We start from the raw sequence: 23,015 nt of genomic DNA on the forward strand, positions 1-23,015 counted from the left end.
TTCGAGCCAGCAAGCAGAACTCTCTTGCTTTAAAATCTATTTATTGTTTGGCATAAAGACGGCCGTCAGTCCGCTGGCGTTCCCGTCGGCTGCTACGCGCATGTGCCGACGGGAACGCCAGCGGACTGACGGCCGTCTTTATGCCAAACAATAAATAGATTTTAAAGCAAGAGAGTTCTGCTTGCTGGCTCGAACTGTGCAGAGCCTTTGTCGATTTACTAGGCGGCATTTGCATACTGGAATTTTTTGTTATCCGCCGTACCGCCCGTTTCAAAGAATAGTGATCTTAAATCAACCGAACCACCCTGGCACTTCTATCTTTATTCACGGATCTATACCAACCGAGAATATCATCTTTAATGAAGAAAACTAGTCTGCCGACCGGACCCATTCTGACCACCCTTCGTTGGTAGAAGCTTTTCTCTTCGGTCCCCCGGCAAGCCTTGAGAATTTACTGAGCTTCGCACTTCCATAAGATTGAAATCGGCATGGTGTGCACACCAGATAAGGACAGTTGAGTTCTTCCTTTCATCGTGATCTTCTCCCCAACTCACTGACATTTCCACCCACTGATACTACACAGGCCCTGAAGAGAATCCCAAGAAAACCAGTGGGATTCGAAACGCGTAGGCCTCTGCCACATGGTGTCTGCGAGAGCGACAAGAGTATCTTGTCTATTCTTCTTTAGTCGCTAGTACAATACCAAGTTTATTTAGCAAAACAAACTTCTGTCTGTAGATTTAATTAGGATTGTACATTATATAAAGTAACTGTTTTCTCATCAATTTCTGTTAAACTATGTCCGCAGACTGTGGCCCTTTGTTTTTCCTTGTAGTATAGACTGTATATAATTTTAGATTGTAAGTTCATGCCCATTAGAGTCCCTTTCCCCGAGTGGTGTGAATGTGTTTTTTGAATGTCTGTGATATGCCTGAAATACTGGATGACTGATGTTTAAGAGTTACTCTCCTAAGTCCCCTGTGTCCTTTTGTAAATATGTCCCGTTGTAAAAAATGAAAATATAAAAGTCTCCTGTCTTTCTAATATTGTTAAAATAAAAAACTATTAAATAGTAACTCCCGTTCTTGAATTTTCCTTCAAGTTCTGTTTGGTTATCTGGTGTATTAGAATTATCCATATCAGCACTGGCACCCCACTTTTGTTTCTTAAAACATACATTACAACACCTGTATGAAGGATTTATTTTGCTTGGCACACCACAAAAGTAATAAAATTGTTCTGGAATATGCTTTCAGATCCTATGTCCTATTAGCAAAATTAGGTGTACATTGTGCTGTAAAATACTCTGTTTTACCCTATTTTTTCAGTGGGGTGGGGGCGGGGAGGCTTTCCAAGATCCACTCACTCTGTTTAAGGAACTATATTAAAAATCACCAAGAAACCACTGAATTAAAGCTCACATCCAAGACACTGCATGCATTTTGGGCAAGTCGCTTATCAAAGTAAATTATTAAATGATAAACGAGGAGCATGGATTGTGACATATTCTCTATGGATCATGCGTGGAACTCTACATACGGGGTCCGTTTCCGCCTTATGAGAAGAATATACTCCACTGACAACACTAAGATCCTCAGCTGCTTTGAATTCTCTACATTGGCTACCCTTACCCAAGAAAGTGCTGTTCAAGTCTTTCTGTATTGTACACAGAGCTTTCCATCAGGTTGGACCTGTGTTTTTTTACAGACCAAATTTGAACACTACCTCGCTAAGGGAACCTTGCAATTAGCCAACGCCGATCTTCTTACACTTCCTAAGTACAAAAAGGTACGAACAGGTGGTTGTGCTTTTTTGGTTCAAGCTGCTTAACTCTGGAACCCCTTTTCCATTCTCTTCGCTCTATTAGGGAGCTGGTGGCCTTGATGAAAGTCCTAAAAACATGGGTCTGCACTCTTAGACTTTTCTTTCCTGGGTTTGCTCTCCCTGCTCCATGCGTAGTCCGTGCAAAACCCATTCTAGACAATCGCATGCTTTGGGTATCGAAAGCGATATTTACTACAGTTATCAATGTTGATCACGATTAACAAAAGACCACAAAGGCTATACAAGAATGCTATAAGGGAGTTCCACCACACATATTTTGAACACTGAATATCACTACTTTGTGAGACACAAGTCACTCTGTGGTGCACAAGTCCTTTGAAAGGTCTTCAGTGTTTTACTGAATAAATCCAGATTAGGAAGATCTTTCAGACCCGGGCAAAGACTGTCCCAGAGCTGTCTGTGTGGTTGGTGTCACATCTGGCCTCTGGCAGCAGGCTTGCATTACTGGACCTCCGGTTTTGTCTGGGTGTAGAGATAGCAAATACATTCAGAGGGCTTTTTTGGCCATGTCCTGTCCGTGATTTGAAAGCAGAGTGAAATGAGCCAATTTATTTTATTTAGGATGGGGTCTCATTACTTGGTTTGCATTATCCAAAGTTTTAGGATTTATGTTTTTTTGGGGCGACATCATATTCGATGTTGCAGTACCATTCACTAATAAATCTCGTTTCTGGCCAATTAAATGCAGTGTAAGAACTTAAGCGGAGAAAGAATCTTTCCAAGCAACAAAAAGTAGAATTTTTAATTTGTGAATAGTTAATCAAAAGAATGTTTTGCATCAAGCCATATTCTGAAGCTTTTTACTTCGTCTTGTTCCCTTGTCGCTCCACATTGCTCTTGCCAACAGAATGGAAGACTCTCACATAAGGCATCTTTGACTATTTTAGTCTTTGTACCATTTAGACTGAGGTAGCTCTCCTTCATCCACCTTTTTCTGATAGGTATTGATGTTGACCTATTATTCTTTTTGGCTGCCCAGACGGATTTGGAGTTAGAAATCAACCTCGTACACTTGGAAGTGAGATACAGAGAAATGATGACAATGGGCATTTCGTAAAAGGTGCATGTTTTCAAAGATTTCACAGTAAAAATGACAAGCAATTTTTACTCCACATTAAAGTCTGAAACATGGAAACTACTGTTAAGTGTATATCATTTGTATGTTCCCAACTCCCCTCACAGAATAGTGTCTCCAGCCCTCAACAAGAAACGAATCCTGTGCTACCAGGCTGCAACCTGCTGTGGACCAAGGAGGATGTGAAAAGTGCAACAAACGGCTTCAGTGAAGGAAATAAAATCAGTAGCGGCAGTTTTGCAGATGTCTACAGTGGTCGGAGAGGGCAGCGAGACTACGCCATAAAAAAATTGAATGAGGCAAGCTTTGCATTATTTTCTCTACTGTATAATCCATTAATCTTAAATAATGTCTTTAATGAATCAATGCTGGAAGAGTTTCTCACTAAAGTGGCCAAAGGGAATTGGAAATGATGACTTTCTTGTGTAATGGCTTGGTTGGGCTAAAATGATAGGCTTGTGATGGTATCCGAAATGGGTTATGCAATGGTTTTGGTATTTCGTTCCCAGTTTACTTTTTCTGTCTGTAGGAGACTAAGGGCCCGATTAGGATCGCAGACGGACTTGAGTCCGTCCGCGACCCCTGAGGAGGAGGGAACGTCCGCAGGGGCTGCGGCGTTCCCTCCGAGCAGATTAGGATGTGACCGCCAGGGTGGCGGTCACATCCTCTATCTTTAACATTGAGGCGGGTGCAGCTTCAAGCTGCACCCGCCGCAAGGTTAAAAATGCATGCATCGCACTTGCATTCACAAAGCGGCAGGCACTGCGCGGTGCCTGCTGCTTTGTGCACGCAAATGCAGTAGGTACCCCCCCATGTGCACCCCCCACACCCCTTTCAACCAGGGGGCCCGCAACGGGCCCCCGAAGTGAAAGTCCGTATGCTTTTCCACGGCGGAAAAGCCGCCGTGGAAAAGCATGTCTTTCACACCATCCTAATATGACTGGCGGTGTCTGTTAGACACCGCCAATATATTAGGGCTTTTCCGCCGCGGTCGTAATGCGACCGCGGCGGAAAAGCAGCGGACGGAATTCCAGACCCACCAGCCATCCTAATATGGTGGTGGGTCTTTGGAGGCTCCGCAGCGGTTTTTCCGCATCCTCCCGGCCGGCGGTGGCTTCCGGGGGGATGCGGAAAAACCGCAATCATAATCGTCCCCTAAATCCAGACAATACCAACATTTACAGTGCACTTTGGGTCAACGTATTGCTCACCGGTTGGCTTTCTGGTCAATCTCATTTGCTTGGTTCTTATTCAATGGTTTTCTTACCTGTTTTGGTGTTTGTCCTTGCCGTGGGGACATAGATTCTTCACATCATTTTTGTTAGCTATCCTTCCAATGATTATTTTCTGGGAACCAATTTTTTTACTCTTCCACTTCCTACTCACTCTCCTTGCTGTTCCATTGCCCCATATCATCTGTTGATTTGCTTACCCTGCTCAGGTTTCTTGCCTTTTGTAGTTCATTTTTTTAATTTCTCCCCAACCCACTCCTCTGTTTTGTTGCTTCCACTGCTGCTCCCACCGCTCACTCTACCCCTCACCCAGCTTCACCTTCGCCTTCCTTTTGAGGGGCATCTGCCTACTGCAATTTACTGTCAGGCTTCTACTTTCTACACATAATGTGCTCAGCACACTTTTTTTAATGTACTGGTCAAAGATGGGCACCATCTTGCAACAGTAAATAAAAAAACAAATAAAATGGCTTCACGTCATCACAAATGCGAGGATATACATGCGCACACATGCTTGGTGATGCTGTGGCCAACTTAGAATGACATGTAATGAGACATTCACGCCCATGCATCATCATCTTTTGTTGTTTTTTGTTTCTGCTGGTTACTACTGAGCATTTTTGTAATGAATGGCATCAGCAAAAAAGCACTGGAAATAGATTTGCATTGGTGAAGATAAAAGGCAAGAACTATTGCCTTTGCAAGTGCCCGAATGTCTGTCCCATTTATGAGATGGTTATCATAAGTACTTCTCTGGGTGGTACACCTTGATACTCTGCATAGCCTTGTAATGCATGGGCCTAGAGAAGAAGGCTTGGATGGAAGAAGAGTCTATTGAACTTACAGCCTGGTTTTTAGGTCTTTTCTCACATTGACCACCATATTTTTGGGTATGCTGTATGTGACCCTCACAGTCCCTATCACAAAAATGGAAAACTGAGTTGTGATGTTGCAGACATATAATTAATATTTTCCTTAGTAAATCCGCGTAGTTACCGAGTTTTGGAATGTTAGGAGGTAAATTGTATGTAGCAGGATTTGTACATGGGGAACTGACTGTACCAGCAGCCTTTGCTCGTTACTTCCTGCCATACCAGGGGTTTCTTCTTATGGAATAAATTATTCATTTTAATCACTGGAGTAGCGTCCTTTCTACAAATGTGGCGACGAGGATGGGGTCCAAACCCACGCCTGCTTAATACAATGGACGAATCAGAAAAAACTTTAGTAACTTTTGAACCTTCCCTATGTCCAATAAAGAGCCAAGACCTATTGTGGAAGAGAATTGGCCTGGACATATCTATGAGGATGAGGTACTGCGGTATATTATTGTGATTATGGATCACTTTGCTAAATGGCCAGAAATCAATATTGTTTCTAGAGCAGATTGTTAAGCAATTATGAACTTCCTGGACAAACATTTCTTGAGGGAAGGTCTCCCCAAAAACCTCTTAAAATGTAATGGTCGCCAGGTAATCTCGGAATTTTTTTAAGGTATAGTTAAAAAGGAATGGCATTGTGCACAATATAACTTTGGTATATCACCCTGCAGATAATGGTGCTCTTGAGTGCTTCAACAGGGTTCTGAAAAACTCTATCCAATTGGCATGCCATGCAAAGATGCCTTGGAGGAGGGAAGTATTGAGAACTCTATGGACTTACACCGTGTGTATCTATGGGTTACAGTCTATTTGAACTTATGAGGTGTAGAATCCCATTAAGGAAAGACAATGTAGGTTGGCTGTATAATGCTAGAAAAGATGAATGGACACCAGAATTAGATGCCTAGTGTTAAAAAGAAATGTGATGGGGGACATTTTACCATCCTTTAAGTGTAGTGATGGTGTTATGTCATTTTGTATTGTGGCGTCTTAGTTGTATTTCTCCATGTAAAGATTGAATTGTCTCACTTCAGGTTAAGAAAATAAATATTTTGATTGGTTGCTGGACGATGTAATAAAAGATCATTTAAGCTCCAGTTGAGATTATGATGTCAGTGGAAATGACAAGGATCCTAGGGGTTCATGAAAGGTAGGGGGTGTTGTTCCTCCTCACCCAGAGATAATGTATCCTCATCCGTTGAGGATGGTGAATTTGGGAGGAAGATAGTCAAGCCTACACAGTTTAAAAATGATGTGATTATGTGTGTAATGTATAACTCTTACCGTTTATAGTATAGTTCTATGTATTTATTTTCTTCTATTTTGTTTTTTTGTTCATTATTATTTTCTAAGGGGGGAGGGGATGTATTGTGATGTTGCAAACATATACTTAATAATGCGCTTAGTAAACCCCCAAGTTTTGTAATGTTGTGAGGTAAACGGGATGTAGAAGGATTTGTACTTGGGGAACTGACTGAGGCAACATTCCATGCTTGTTGCTTCCCTCCGTGCTGGGGTTTTCTTCTTGTGGAATAATGTATTTATATTCATCACTTGGTGTGCTTACTTAAGCCACAGAGTGCACTGACAGGTCAGAACTATTGGCCTGCGCGCTTTTTGCTGCTGCAATACTTTTAACTGCGCTTATTGGATTTTAAATTACCTGCGCTGCTGGTCATCGCGCCTAGAGCTTCTAGAGCTCGCTTTTACTGCGCTGTCTTCCTGGTGTCGGCTCCGTAGGCCGGGGAATTTTGACAGGCTTACCTGCACTTTAAAAATTGCTTTTCACCCGTATTTGGCAGGATATAGTTAGTTTACCGGGTCCGTCGCCATCTTGGGTGGGGGTGAAGCTTGTGAGCACTCCGGGCGCCATCTTGAGAAGGTCAAGGGACGCAGGAGGCGGACTTCCGCTCGGTCCAATACCATAAAGGAATGGTGGACCAAGCGCGCAGCGGGCGCGTCGTAGGCGCGCCGGAGGTGCGCCAGAGGTAAGCCTGTTTGCGCCCGTTCGCGCAACGGGCGCACATAGGGCCGCTTCCTCTGGACTTATGCAATCTCCCTACCTAGTTTATTCTCGGGCTGCCCTTCTGGAACTAAGACCGATTCAGGCGTCTCGGACTCAGAAGGCTACTGTTTCTCTCCCGTCTCAATCCCTGTCCTGCGGTCTGCTTAATGTGCGGTCGCCTTGCAAGCACCACACAGAGATTGCCTTCCTGATTGAATCCTCAGGGTTGGATGTGTTGTTTCTAACCGAAACTTGGACACGGGAGGACTGCCTAGTTGAATTGGGACTTGCTTGCCCCCCAGGCTTTAAAATCATTCACACCCCTCGGCCGAAGAACAGAGGTGGTGGAATTGGTATCATCTACTGAGAAAAGCTGGGTCTTTTTCAGCTTAAAATTGGTGAGGTTTCGGGTTTTGAACTGATGGGGTTCTCTATTCAAGATCTGGAGAGAACACTGCTTACAGGTGTGCTTTGCTATCGTCCACCGGGCTCGGCACCCTCCCTATCAGATTTCCTTGACCTAATATATGATTTATCCAACACTCACTCTAAGCTGTTGGTTCTGGGGGACTTCAACTTATGGCCAGGGGGTCCACTGGATGGGGTGTTTACGACACTTTGCCAAGCCTTCGGGGACATTCAGTTGCAGCAATTGGTCTGTTCAGCGACTCACAGGGGAGGTCATGTCTTGGACTTGATTTTCGCTGACGCTCAATCAGTAGTGATCAACGATATCTTACGCCAATGCTGGACCGACCATGCACTTGTGGCTTTCTCCCTCTGCATAGGGGATTATTCCTCTGAGGCAGCCGGGGTAGGACTGTCGAAACTGGGCAGACCTTGGTCTCGACTACTCAGTTTATCTCCTTTGCCTTCTTTACTATCAGACAATTTTTGTCTGAGTAATTCAGTGGAGGAAAGCTATTTGACTCTGTGCCGGTCTGTTACCGACACGCTAGACAAGGTTGCTCCCCTTCGTAAGTCTCGAGGGAGAGTGAACCGGGCCTCTCCCTGGTACACGGAAGAGCTTCGACAGTTGAAGTTGAGCTGTAAACGTGCTGAGAGAGCTTGGAGGAAGCAGTATTCACCATCAGCAAAGGCCTCGTTCAGGCTCGCACTGCAGGGCTACAAGGTGCAGATTAAGTTGGCTAAAGCGGCTTTTTTGGAATCCACCTTGAATCAGGCACCTAATAAATCTCAAGCCCTGTTTAAAATTGTCAGGGACATGTCCCACCCTGTGTGTGTGGCTAACACGGTCCCCGCGTCGCAGGCCCTGTGCGACTCCCTGGCGGGTGCTTTTGAAGAGAAGACTGCTAAGATCTTAGAGGGCCTAAAACACCCTCTGCCCGCTGCTCTCGGCTTGGGAGCTCCGGTTAGCCCGCTCAGTCGACCCCGGCCAGTCGGTTTTAGCCCTGGCTTGGGAGCTCCGAACGGGTTATCCAGTCGACCCCAGCCGACTGACTCTGCTCTCCTATTAGGAGCCCTCGATTTGGGAGCTCCGGTTGGCCTGCCCAGTCGACCCCAGGCAGGTGCCCCTGGCCCTGGTCTGGGAGCTCCGGACAGTTCACCCAGTCGACCCCAGCCGAGTATCCCAGTTTCTAGCTTGGGAGCTCCGGACATTCTTTCCAGTCGACCCCAACTAAAACTTTTCCCCCGTCCCTCCTTTGAGGAATTCTGCAGTTTGGCAAATACGGTGTCCTCTGGCTCTCCGCTTGACCCACTGCCTCCCAAATTTTGGAAGGCTTTTCAGGTGGAACTTTTCCAACCTTTGTATTCCATCTGCCTCCAGTCTCTGGAGTTGGCATCTGTCCCCGAGTGCTGGAAGCTTGCAGTAGTGTCACCTCTGCTCAAGAAACCAAAGCTGGACCCGACCTGTCTTTCCAACTACAGGCCAATTTCCTTGCTCCCTTTTCCTATTAAGATCATGGAAAAATGGGTGACCCGCTCGCTCTCAGGTTTCCTGGAGAACATCGGATGGTTCGATGAGGCACAGTTTGGCTTCCGCTCCAGGCACGGGACGGAGTCCGCGCTGGTAACCGTATTGGACAACCTTCGTTCGCGTGTCGACAGTGGTCGGGCAGCCTTTTTAGTGCTGGTCGACATGTCGGCCGCGTTCGATACGGTCTGCCACCGGACCCTTATCAGGAGACTGGAGGAGTGTGGGGTCACAGAGGATGCAAGAGACTGGCTTATATCCTATCTTGGCAGTCGGCAACAGTTGGTCTCGCTCCCTCCATTTCGTTCTGAGCCAAGGAAAGTAGGGCAGGGGGTCCCACAGGGCTCGGCCATCAGCCCAATACTTTTTAATCTGTACCTCCGCCCCTTGGTCCAGCTTATAAAATCTTTTGGTGTCTCCGCTTTTAACTACGCCGATGACACCCAGCTGGTCTTTTCCCTGGAGGGTAATAATGCGGTCTCGCTGGAGACATTTCATCGCTGCATGGCAGCCACAGCGGACTGGCTACGGGCCAACTCCTTACAATTTAACAGCGCAAAGACGGAGGTGCTCTATTGTTCCACAGATCGGATTTCGCGGGCACTTCCAGAGAATTTCTGGCCTGCCACCTTTCCCGAGCCAGTGTCGGCGGCGGAATCTGCTCGCAACTTGGGGGTGATCTTCGGCCCAAATTTACAGCTTGACATGCAAGTCAACAAAACCACTTCTACGTGCATGATGCTGTTACGCATGCTGCGTAAAGTTCTGCCCCTTCTCCCCGCCCAAGCTAGGCTGGAAGTAGTTTGCGGTACCATACTAAGTCGTTTAGACTATTGCAATGCGCTACTTCTAGAGGCCCCAAAAAATCTGGTGGGGAAGTTACAATGGGTGCAGAATATGGCCGCCAAGTTGGCTCTCTCACGCCCTAGGTCTAGCTCTTCTACCCTAGCTTTGAGAGAGCTACACTGGCTCCTGGTACATCTGAGAGTGCTGTATAAAGCCGCGTGTTTGGTGTTTAGGGCAGTACATCAACTGGGTCCGATACCTCTGCAGAATATGTTCACCTGGTACTCTGCCCCGCGACTTCTCCGCTCCTCTTCGGCGCATCTGCTGGTAGTCCCGAGGTTTCAGAGAGTCAGGATGGGTGGCCGCTCATTTAGTGTTGCAGCGGCCAAACTTTGGAACTCCCTGCCACTCTCTCCGAGAAGCCACAGGGACTACCTCCCGTTCAGGAAAGCGTTAAAAACACATCTGTTTCCTAAAATTGTTGAGTAAGCAAATAGTGCAACCGCTCAAGTTCAAAGCGCCAGGATGCCCTTTGGGTGACAGGACTGCGCTCTACAAGTACACAAAATAAATAAGTAGCCTAGCCCACTCCCAGCAAATGCATTGACTATATGCATTAATGCATTTGCTGGGAATGGGCTAGGCTTGACTTGTAAAAGTTATTCAGGGACCAACAATCTTGAAGCAAACTAGTCACCAGCATAGTACACCCACCTACCATCACCGTGAACAGTAGATTATCATGACATTATCAGTATAACCCTGAGAAACTTTGTAAAAGACCAACAGGTGAAAACAACTGTAAAGAGTCCCGTGCAAGCCCTCTTGTTCCCCCACCAAAGTAAATGGAGGTAATTCTGGTGTGGGATTCACATGGCGCCTGTCTACATGATGCAGTGTCTTTATCATCCTTGATGGCAGCATCAGGCTAGCTGTAAAACCAGCATACCCTCATGTTTCAAGTGTCTGACATAGTTGACCACTTTTGTGCAAACAGCACACCACACATTAGTCATACAGTGCAGCCCAATTATCTGCTCATTGGGACACATGTACACCTGATTGGCGCCCTAAAAGCCCTATCTTGTTTCTTTTGCCAGACAGTGCCCCATCGTACATGGAGTTGATCAAATGAATAAACCCCTTTTGTCTCAAAAAAGCATGTTTTATCGGTCTCAAAAAAGCTTAACCCTCCACTCAAAGCTTCCCCTACAATGAAGGGAGCAATACCCACAAAAGAAAGCAGAAGAGTTGCATGGAGAGGGACTGTTTATAACGTCACAGGTGTTTGACTACTAATGATACTTGTAGTTTCTCCTGTTTTCCTTTGCTGCAAGAGTTGGAGAAGTAAACTTACTATATTATATTTGTTCTTCATGAGCCATAAAATCATGGGCCCAACTCAAAAAGATTTTTCTGTGAACAGGTTTGACCTTCTCTCATAGTACTCCTGGCTTATTTCTTGGCTCACTTCACAAAGTAAGATCTGGGTGTTAAGATCTCTGCTTCTGTGGATTTATGCCTATGTGTGAATTTAACCTTACATGCAGTTTGGTAACTGTGGGTCGAGCTGTAAGTTAGGAAGCACCCATTTAAAGCAGATAGTTGTATGGAAATTCACAATGAGTTGGAAAACATTATTGCTGTTAAATAGTTTGTGCCAGAGAGTGCATGCTGCTTTGGCTGTTTTTTTCATTAATCTTGTAGAGGCACCGCTTACTGATATGCTTTTTCTTCTGTTTCTGCTGGTAACACTGCCTGAAATGTGTGGGTGGTCACAAGTGTATTGTTAACAGATGCAGTCACTACTGTACAGTGCAAAATGTGTTAGTACTTTTATATGACGTTCCTTCGGCAGAACTAGCTCACATTATACAACAAATTGGAGACCCAGTTCTGAGAGGTAGGTCTATGTTGAGATACTATGATAACTATTTTAAACATTTTAACTAGTACTTTTAAGCCATGCTTGTTATAGGAAGTATTCCCTTTTTAGGTCGAAGCCTGCATTGCAGGGCATGGCCCTGCTGCATGCAAAGACCTATTGGGAACAGGGAGATTTCAGTACTGCGTGAAACCACGCCCCCTTTTTCCATTGGCAGGAGGCCTGCCATTGGAAAAAGCTCCCGTTCAGCAGATTTGTCTGCTCTGGATTCCGCCTCTCGAGGACTCCATGACCTGCCTTACGGTAGCACGAGGACTCCATGACCTGCCTTACGGTAGCACGATAATATTTTCAGAAATATTGCCTTGGCAACTATGAGGCAGGTCAGGGAGTCCTGGAGGGGTGGGAATCTGCGCTGCAAGTAACAATTATCACAGCATGAGACCCCACTTATCACAGCATGTCAACAGGCGCCCCAGGCTGCTGGAGCACTCAACTATAATTAATGTGCAGTTGAGTGCTCTAGCAGTGTGGGGCGCCTCTCTGCATGCTGTGATAATTATCACTTTAGGGCCTCATGCTGTGATAATTAGGGCGGCATGCTCTATTTGCAGCACTGAACATTTTCAAAGAAGGCGAAGCAGCGACATTCATTGGAGACACTCACCCCCTCACCCCCTCACTCGCCCTCACCCCCTCACACCCCCCTCACCCCTCACACACCTCCTCACCCTCACACACCCTCACACACCCTCACCCTCTCACCCTCACACACCCTCTCACCCTCACACCCCCTCACACACCCTCTCACCCTCACACCGCCTCACCCTCACACCCCCTCACCCTCACAAACTCTCACCCTCACACCCTTCACAAACTCTCACCCTCACACCCCTCACATACCCTCACTCACCCTCACACCCCCTCACTCACCCTCAACAAAACATAGCATAGTAAAACAAAACATAGCATAGCATAACATAACACAACAAAACAGCAGAACAAAACAGCATAACAAAACATAGCATAACATAACATAAAACAAAGCATAGCATAACAAAACATAGCAAAACACAACAAAATATAGCATAGCATAACTAAATACAACAAAACAGAGCAAACATAACAAAACACAGCATTGCAAAGCATAGCAAAACATAGCATAGCATAAGAAAACACAACAAAACATAGCATAGCATAACCAAACATAGCATAACAAAACATAGCATAGCATAACAAATCATAGCAAAACACAACAAAACACAACAAAACACAACAAAACATAGCATAACAAAGCATAGGATAGCAAAACTAAACATAGCATAACATAACAAAACAAAGCAAAGGATAGCAAAACAAAGCATAGCATAACAAAACATAGCATAACAAAACATAGCATAACAAAACACAACACATAGCATAACATAACAAAGCATAGCATAACAAAACAACAAAACATAGCATAGCATAACAACACACAACAAAACATAGCATACATAACAAAGGATAGCATTGCAAAGCATAGCAAAACCTAGCATAGCATAACAAAACACAACAAAACATAGCATAACAAAATACAACATAGCATAACAAAACACAACATAGCATAGCCTAACAAAACAACGCTTGGCATAGCATAACAAAACATAGCATAACAAAGCATAGCATAAAAAAGCATAGCATAACAAAGCATAGCATTACAAAACATAGCATAATAAAACAAAACATAGCATAGCATAACACAAAATAGCATAACAAAGCATAGCATATCAAAACACAACAAAGCATAGCATAGCATAACAAAACACAACAAACTATAGCATAGCATAACAAAACACAACAAACCATAGCATAGCATAACAAAACACAACAAACCATAGCATAGCATAACAGAACAAAGCATAGGATAGCAAAACTAAACGGAGCATAGCATAACAAAACATTGCATAACATGACAAAACATAGCATAACAAAACACAACGCATAACAAAACAGCAAAACACAACAAAACATAGCATAGCTTAACAAAACACAACAAAACACAGCACAGCAAAACAAAACATATAATAGCATAGCAAAACATAGCATATCAAACACAACAAAGCATAGCATAGCATAGCATAACAAAACATAGCATAGCAAAACATAGCATAGCATAATAAAACACGACATATAGCAAAACACAACAAAACAAAACAGCATAGCATAACAAAACAAAGCATAGGATAGCAAAACATAGCATAGCATAATAAAGCATAACAAAACATTGCATAGCATAACAAAACATAGCATAGCAAAACATAGCAAAACACAACAAAACATAGCATAGCATAACAAATCATAGCAAAACACAACAAAGCATTGCATAGCATAAAAAAACAAAGCATAGGATAGCAAAAAAACATAGCATAACAAAGCATAGAATAGCAAAACAAAACATTGCATAGCATAACAAAACCTAGCATAACATAACAAAACATAGCATTGCATAACAAAACACAACAACACATAGCATAACAAAACATAGCAAAACACAAAAAAAATAGCATAGCTTAACAAAACACAACAAAACATAGTAAAACAAAACATATCATAGCAAAACATAGCATAGCATACCAAACACAACAAAAAATAGCATAGCATAACAAAATATAGCATAGCAAAACAAAGCATAACACACACAACCACACACACACAACCACGCACACACAACCACACACACAACCGCACACACAACTATCTATCTATTTATCAATCCATCTATCTATCTATCTATCTCCCTCACTCTAGCTGTCTATCGATCTCTCACCCTCACTCTATCTGTCGCCCTCCCTCTATCTAACTATCACCCTCACTCTATCTATCTATCGTCCTCACTCTATCTATCTATCCCACTCACTCTATCTATCGCATCACCACAGCATTACTCAACACCACCACAGCATCACTAAGGGGTACAACAACATCACAATGTAAATGTAAATGTGGCATATTTGTATAGTGCGAACAGTGACCCGGAGGCATCCCAGCGCTTGTACTCCTACCACAAGGGAACCCCTCCTGGCTTTTCCTTGTGGGGTGTCCACTCCTGGGCATCCCATGGTGAAACCAGGCATCCCTTGTGCATCGGGGCCTTTGTGGAGACTAAGCAAGCTATTGCCCAGAGTTGCAGCGTGGGACCCATGCTTAGAATCAGCACTGTGGCGAGAATATTCGGTCAGAGGAATTTAAGCCCGAAACCCGCCGAGGCGGGAATCGAACCCTGGTCCCTGGCCAGCGTTCTGCATCAAGGTCTGCCGCTCTAAGCATTGAGCCACACTTCTCCACTATGCGCTACCACAGGATCATTGAATGCCACAGCATCACTAGTCGCCACCACAACATCACGCAGCGCCACCACAGCATCAATCTGTGCAACCATTCAACAACAACTGGGTCAAATATGTTCTCTCAATGTTTCAAGCTTTATTACAAATGTCACAAAAAGAGGTCAGTATTTCACTTCTGTTCTTGGATTTTCGTCACAATAAAATACACTGAACATATTCTTCACAAAAGTTATTTACAAAAGTTTAAGCTATTGCCATTATAAATTACACTAACTTTTATTTAAGTAATAATTATTAAAAAAGCTAAAAGCCATTGTTATTTGTAATATCAATACATCCAAGTCATGTGAATACAACACATATTGCATTACAAATGCTATAGGTGTCACAAGTTATAACTATTGGCACTGTAAATGACAAAGCTATTATTTTTGCTATTTTCAAAACCAACACATAAATAAAAAATGTGTCATTTACAATACCAATAGCTCAAACTTTCCTAATGCGAGACCTTATGCATTGCAAATGCTTGGTTATATTTATAGTTGCAATATAATTATATTATTTAAAAAAAACAATAATGCTAACAGATTTGTAATTTGCAATATCAATAGCTCTAAATAATGTCACTGCGAGACCTATTGCATTTTTAATGCTTGTTGTCATTAGTATTAGTTTCCCATTAATAGAATAGTTATAACGTACTATTTCAAACAGGTAAAACATGCCTTCTTTCACTTTCAACATGATCCGCATTCATGGGAGTCACGGTGGCCAAATATTCAAACATTTTTCCTTTTCCCTACATGCCACAGGTATGAAAATTAGAATACTGAAGTCTGTCAAGCTTTTATCCTTTATTGTTCATGAAATAAGAGTAAAAATATATGGTGCTCTTTGTTGATTTCTCAGGTAAAAGTGAAAACAAGCATTTACAACATAAAATGTCAGCCTCTTAGCTGTGTGTCACTGGCATGAAATTGGTATACTCAAGCAGAGTCCTCTCCCCAACATTCTGCAGTTTAAATTGGATTTCCAACTTTTATGGCTCATGAAATATGAGGCAAAATGCTGCACAGGGTTAATTGCTGACCTCAGAGCAAAATTATGGAACCAACATGGAATCATCGAAATAAGAATTAGAAGTCAAAATATACCACAAATATGCCTGTACACCATCGTTTATACAAAAAATTAACAAACTTGAGCCTTCCTGAGTAACCGTGATGAATAGCAAAGAGAATTGTATTAGAGACAGCAGAGCCATAACCTATGTTTTATTAGCTTTAACATTGTAGGCCAGCCAAACTCCATATATACATTGAAATTCATGTATTAGATGTAAACTGCCTTACTAAAGATTCCTATAAGTATTATAACATTTACTCATTTCAATGACCACAATCTCGCCTTTTTTAACATCATACCTAAAAATACCTAATTTCCTCTAGCTCATTTATTAACCTGCCCAAAGATTTGCTTGAAGACGGTACCTCCATTCCCACCCATGACTACACCAAACTCCTATTAATTTTAATCTACCACAAAGAAACTGGAATGAACGCATTGAATGGTTTGCTTGAGGACACACAACTAATCTAACTAACTAATAATACTGGACTAAACACTAACCTTGGGTTTTGGAACAGTGTGCTGCCTGGAGTAAAGCACTTCAACGCCTAGTCAAGGGTAGTAAGAGCTATGTAAATCCAATTATATTACATTTGATAATTTAGGTTTCTTAAACGTCTGTTTTGCAAGTCCACCCCACCTCTTTGGATCCTGAAGCATGCTGTTTCTGCACATTATCCAATGAGCAAACAGCTAGAGCTACTTGTTATTCAAGTCCCACTTAAATATAGATCACTTTTTGAAGATCGTTTTTTCTTTGTGATTCAGTTGCATTCTATTTTGTTCCGTTTGGTAGAATACAATATAACCTAAATCTTTAAATAAAAAAAATAATAAAATATATATAATATATATATATATATATATATATATATATATATATATCAGCTCCAAGATGTGTCCATCAGTTTGGTTTTGCACTCGACCAACAGCAGCAGAGAGAAACTCTCTTCAAGGTACAGGCGGTTGCCGCTTGGATCACCAACCTCCGAGCAGGTGATCCAAGCGGCAACCGCCTGCACCTTGAAGAGAGTTTCTCTCTGCTGCTGTTGGTCGAGTGCAAAACCAAACTGATAGACACATCTTGGAGCTGATACATAACGCAGCCGTCCTGCCACGGGGTCTTGCACCTCCCCGTGAGAAGGGGACCACTCGATGAGGTGAAACCAAATCGAACATGTGGGGTAACAGCAGGGATTTAGGACGGGACCACCTGCCTGAGTCAATATTTGCATCTACAGAACTACCGCTCCCATAATGCACAGTTAATATTATCATCCTATTGGAGGGCGTGCATTATTTAAATTGGGAACGTCAACTCCGTGAAAGCCTCTGAAGAGAAAGCTGAGGAGCTTTCGAAACGCGTCAGGCACACCTGCACGGAGGTTGGTGATTCAAGCGGAAACCGCCTGTACCTTGAAGAGAGTTTCTCTCTGCTGCTGTTGGTCGAGTGCAAAACCAAACTGATGGACACATCTTGGAGCCGATTTTAAATGAAAAACGCTACTTCACCACACCAAAGTCAATTGTTGTGATGTGTGACTTGACTATCATTCAGGAAAACAGAATTTAAATTTCCAGCTACCCTGCTGACACATAATGTAGGTGCTAAATGTAGAGTTTGATGCGTTCATTGATTCGGTTGAGGAGTACCATTTTTTAGGAACCTTGGTAGTTGCTAAATTGCTAGCTGCTTTCACTATTTATGATGAAGCTTGGTAGGGATTTTCTTTCATCTGACTAGTTTTACAGTGTAAGGCACTTCTTTTTAAATCAATTTCAATTACATATTTTTCATTGCACTTCACAACACAAGGTTTATTGATCTGTGTTGCATGGTACAACCAACATGCGCGAATACTGCAATTCACTGCTGTTAGGATGATGAACCACAACCACATTACTCTGTGTCCCGGGTAAGGGTGGGCATAAAATCCGTTTCGCGGGCGATTTCGCGATCCGCGAATCTCGCGAAATTGCGGTAAAATCCGCGAATCAGCGGGGACGAATTTTCAGCCAAGCAAGGGTTACAGCAGCAGGTGCAAAAGTTGAACCTGATTTCTTTGTAACCTTTTACAAAAGGATTACAAACAAATTAACTTCAACTTGGACACCTGCTGCTAATTTCTTCCTGGCGCCTCGTTGCCTACTTGCAACTATTCTCTGACCCTGCTCTGACCCTTGAAGCAGGGTCAGAGAATAGTTACAAGTAGGCAACGAGGCACCTGTCCAAGGAATTAAACCTCATCAGGAAGCACTTACAGATATAAAAAAAAACAGGAAGAAGGGAGAGGATGGCAAATACACCCATTTTGAGTTGTCAGGAGGGGTTAAACTAAAAGAGACCTTTACAGCACAATTTTTATATGCATTTTGCTAAAAATAAAAAGCTGTATGTTCTGTAGACAAGATATGTAGGTGAGCAACCCAATATACCCTTGCGGGCTCGGGCAATACTTATTGTAAGAAGAAAGACCAGCAAGGGATTTTATTCAGAACCTATTTGTCAGCGTTATTAGGACCGGTTGTAAAAATCAGGGTTCCTAGAATTGTTCTCAATCAATCGCTGTAATAAATCAATAACTTCAGTCAAACAAATTATATTAGAACAATAAATACAGTGTTACCACACTAACACAGTAAATAAATACAAAAAAACAGGATTTTATATTGTCTGAAGATTATTATTTGTTTTCAAAACAGAGAAAATTTATAAAAAAGAAGAAAACATTTTCATAAAAAGGGTACATAAACAGATATCGGTTAGATAATCAAGGTATAGGTTATCTCATCCTTTGGTATATCTAAACAAAGAGAGTCCAGACTGCTAATACAAAATAACACAATGATTTCAACTAAAATCAGCAGAAAATCAAAGATGGTACAATGGATCTTCTGTAGAGGCAACTCAGGAATCTGGCCCTTCAGAGATCCGGCCTCTCTTTCTTTCTCTCGTTCTCTCTCTCCCTCTCTTTCCCTCTCTTTCTATCTATCTATCTATCTATCTATCTATCTATCTATCTATCTCTCTCTCCCTCTCCCATAAACGACTGCATGGGTAACTTCGCTATGCAAGCGGCTCGCGAAGACGCAAAAATCCCTGCGAACACGCAAAAAACCCCGCGAACACGCAAAAAAACTGCGAACACACAAAAAACAAAAATCCGCAAATTCGCACAAATTCGCAAATTCGCAAATCCGCAAATTCGCGGATTGCGAATTCGCAAAAGTCGCCCATGCTTAGTCCCGGGCCTCCAAAGACTTTTTTAGACAAAGTGCTTGTGCAATGCCTGTTCATTAGACTAAAGGTATTGGTTAAGGGAAGCATTAACTACATTACCCAGTCACTTTTCTTCCAGATTTTCAGCAACTGTCCTACACAGTCCAGTCAAGTCCTATTTAACTACAGCAGCTTCTGAAACTGAACAGAATCTTGGCAGAACTTATGATACTCCAGTCACAATGTGCGCCTCCCATCATGGGGTCCATGGTTGGGTGGTGTAGTGCCCAAAATAGACTTAAAGCTTTCTTGGCCAGCTTAAGTGCCAAGAATGTCGGTATGTGCCCCAAACGTGTATGCCTCTAATCCTTGAGGATTTAGTACTGCCACCTGTAGCAAACTAGAAGTCAAAGGGTTTGATCACGACCACCTCTTTTTATAATGTCACTCTCCCCTGTGTCAGCAGCATTTGCTCCAGTGCTATCTGAATGGCCATTGATGCTCCCCTCCACTAAGGGATTCATTGGCTGGTACTGGTCCCAGATCTTCAGCAATGGTAGACAGAATGTACTCTTGATCAGTCAGACACTGGCCGATGACCATCATCTATTCTTCTGTCACACAAAAGATTACCAGATTTGCATTACTGGGGCAGTGCAAACCTCATGAACACATCTACCTACTTCAAAATCAATTACATTACCTTGGATAGTCAGCTGAGTGGCCACTTGCTTCTACGTTTGGGCAAAGGCTACACCATTCTCAAGGTCTGTTGATGTTGTGGGGATGATGGAGCACCACGATCTCGATGTATTCCATATGCACTACATCCACATGCGCAGACCATGCCCAACTTGACCACAGTGGAAGCATATTAGGACCCGCCTAACTCAGTGGGAACCCAGTATCTGAGGCCATCCAATGGCAAATCCACTGCTAGTCATTTCAGCTAGAGAGCCTAGAGCCTTTACTTCGTCATCCATACTAATGATGCTCTCAGGTGCAGGTGCATCTCAACCACTGAATGCACAAGACCTACGACAACCGATAAATAAGAAGCTAGCCTTGACACACTGCTTCATCCATGCTTTTTCTAGAAAATAAAATTCATGCACCCTTCTCATCATTCAACTAATTTCAATATATTACTCTGTTTTGTAGGGAAATATCTAGTAAGTCTTCTAGCTAGTGTGGTTCTCCGCTGCTATTCTGAAAAGTCCATCCAAAGGGATTATAAACCTTCAGTGTACCCTAACGCTGCCATATGTTAAGCCATATTTTGCGCTTTGGGAAAACCATGTATCAAAATTACATCACATCTTTTAGTAAAGCGCACATTCTCCTCTTGGGGTATTTTGGTAAAAAAATAAAATAATCCTTCAAGTTTGACATGGCATTTCCCTGTCAGACCTCTAGGACCACCCTCTAACATCTGCTTACAATGTGGTCTGTATACAGACTCTGCAGGATTTGTCTTCTGTACGGTTGAGACTTGAACATCAAAAACTCTTGACATATGACGAGAACCTCCTAAAGGACTGATGCACATCTTGCTTGATACAGTAGACTCCCTGGTCTTATATATAACATTCAAATACTTGCCGTGAGTGCCCCTCCCCATAGCACATTGATTGGCATGTAGCTGTTCTTAAAAATGTAAATCAATGAATAAATGATAATCTAAGTGGTAGCTAAATTAAGCATGTACTTTGATCAATTCTGTATAGGCAAATCAAAAAATGCTATCCAAGTTACAAAATCTTTTTTTTTCTTTTAGCACTCTCAATGCTCCCGCCAGACATGTATGCAAATGTTTTTCCATGCAGAAGTTCAGATTTGCTCACGGTAAGTTCCCATGTAGAGACATCTGGAGGTGTCTTTGTTCTCATCTATAGTTACCACTTTAATGTGTGCAAACACCTACAATCAAGCCATGCAAACATAAGGGCACATGTCAGGAACTTAAAATGAAAATGTTACTCTGAGTTCTCAATTATGGGTATCTTCATTCAGTTCATAAACACTTAATGTCTCCACCCCTTTGCGAGACATCTCACAAATTTATCTCAAATGAAAACACCTTTGTCACAATTGAATGTCTTACGTATACTAACATTGTTTACTCCATGAAATTAAATAGAATATAAAATTACAATTGGATATAATAAAACATGTTTTTATTGATATTTTTATAGAAAGTTACATCATTACAAACATTGCAGTACAAATGTAACTGTGCAAAGGTCACAGTTAATATATCTGGAATAAGTACAGTGTATCTGGGAACACATCACAACATTCGAGGGTTGTAACATACAGAGCACATTTTACTTAAAAACAAGCTTTTTTTAATGTATCCTCAAGTAAGGAAAATACCGAAAATGAGCATAGATATGCAGTGGCCTCATCAAAGAGGAGTTTGATACTCTCATTCTAACGCTACCTCATGCCAGAATTAAACACACTGATAATTAGATTTCATTTATTCTGAAGGACCAGTAGGAGGAAAGATTTCCACCACTAACTCCTTATCCACTTCTCTAACAACTACTGGCCCTCGGACCCTTCTGAGTGTACAGCCTCGAAAGAATTCACAGAGACCCTCACATCTTTAAATTTCATACCACACATCTCTGTCCCCACTCATTCCCATGGTCACACTCTTGACCAGGTTTGGTCTCTTAATCTTCCAGTCTCCCCGGTGACGGTCTCCCCCTGTCCCTGGTCTGACCATGCCCTTATCACTTTCTCTGCCTCTCTCAACCCGACACCCAAAGTCCCCCACGCTAAAAACACCTGGGCGCGGAATTGGAATAGAGTTGACTTTCCCACTCTTATGTCTCACCTTCAGAATTCTACCCCGCCTCTCTCTGGTCTCTCGTCCGACTCACAAGCCAACACTATTAACACCTGGTTGGCTAGAGGCTGTGACTCAGTGGCCCCCCTACGTCGCATCTCTGTTCGGCGACCAAAGGAGTCTAACAGGTGGTTTAACGACCACCTAAAAGAACTTAAGCTGTCCGCTCGGCAGGCAGAAAGGCACTGGAGGAAAAATTACTGTCCCGCACTCAAATCCCTTTATCTGAAATCACTCGCCGACTATAAGATCGCAATCATTGCCGCTAAAACCTCTTATTTCTCAACAAAAATAATGTCTGCCGAAAACAAACCTAGGGAGATATTCAGCATAGTGCAGGACTTGGCTTACTCCGACAGGGCTTCACCTCAAATCCCCCCATCCCAGCCTCTCTGTAATCAACTAAACACTTACTTCCTCGATAAGATCGCTACCATTAAAGCCAACATCCCCCCCCCTCATCAGCCTATGTTGATCCTTCTCCTCCTACTGTTCAAAACCTTCTCACCTCCATCCCCCCTATCACTGAAGAGGTATTCCTAGACCTACTCCCCAAAGTAAAGTCAGGCTCTCCGGCAGACATCTGCCCGGCGCGAATTCTCCAACGAATCTACTCCTCCTGTCCTGAACCCCCCATTACCTTTCTTAACAGCTCCCTAGCGCAGGGAGTAGTGACCCCTACGCTTAAATCAGCCACCATAGTGCCCATCCTAAAAAAGCCTGGCGCTGACCCATCTATCTCAGCCAACTACCGCCCCATTTCCCTGCTGCCCTACTTGGGCAAGGTGCTGGAACGCTATGTCACCACGGTTCTCAGCACCCATGTAGAGGCC

The 23,015-nt window shown here is 43.0% G+C and overlaps 1 protein-coding gene across 2 annotated transcripts in view; it reads left to right on the top strand.

Annotated features, from left to right (window-relative positions):
- The window catches only part of IRAK2 (interleukin 1 receptor associated kinase 2), a 183,049-nt gene that overhangs the window by 64,822 nt on the left and 95,212 nt on the right, over window positions 1-23,015 (top strand). For both annotated transcript variants that reach the window (XM_086939230.1, XM_086939229.1), the window contains exons 5-6: window positions 3,028-3,219; window positions 21,103-21,170. In XM_086939230.1, coding sequence (XP_086795356.1) covers window positions 3,028-3,219; window positions 21,103-21,170 — 260 coding nt within the window. The remainder of the gene's footprint in view (window positions 1-3,027; window positions 3,220-21,102; window positions 21,171-23,015) is intronic.

Source organism: Lissotriton vulgaris, chromosome 9 (assembly GCF_964263255.1).
Source record: "Lissotriton vulgaris chromosome 9, aLisVul1.2, whole genome shotgun sequence".
NCBI classification, from domain to species: Eukaryota; Metazoa; Chordata; class Amphibia; order Caudata; family Salamandridae; genus Lissotriton; species Lissotriton vulgaris.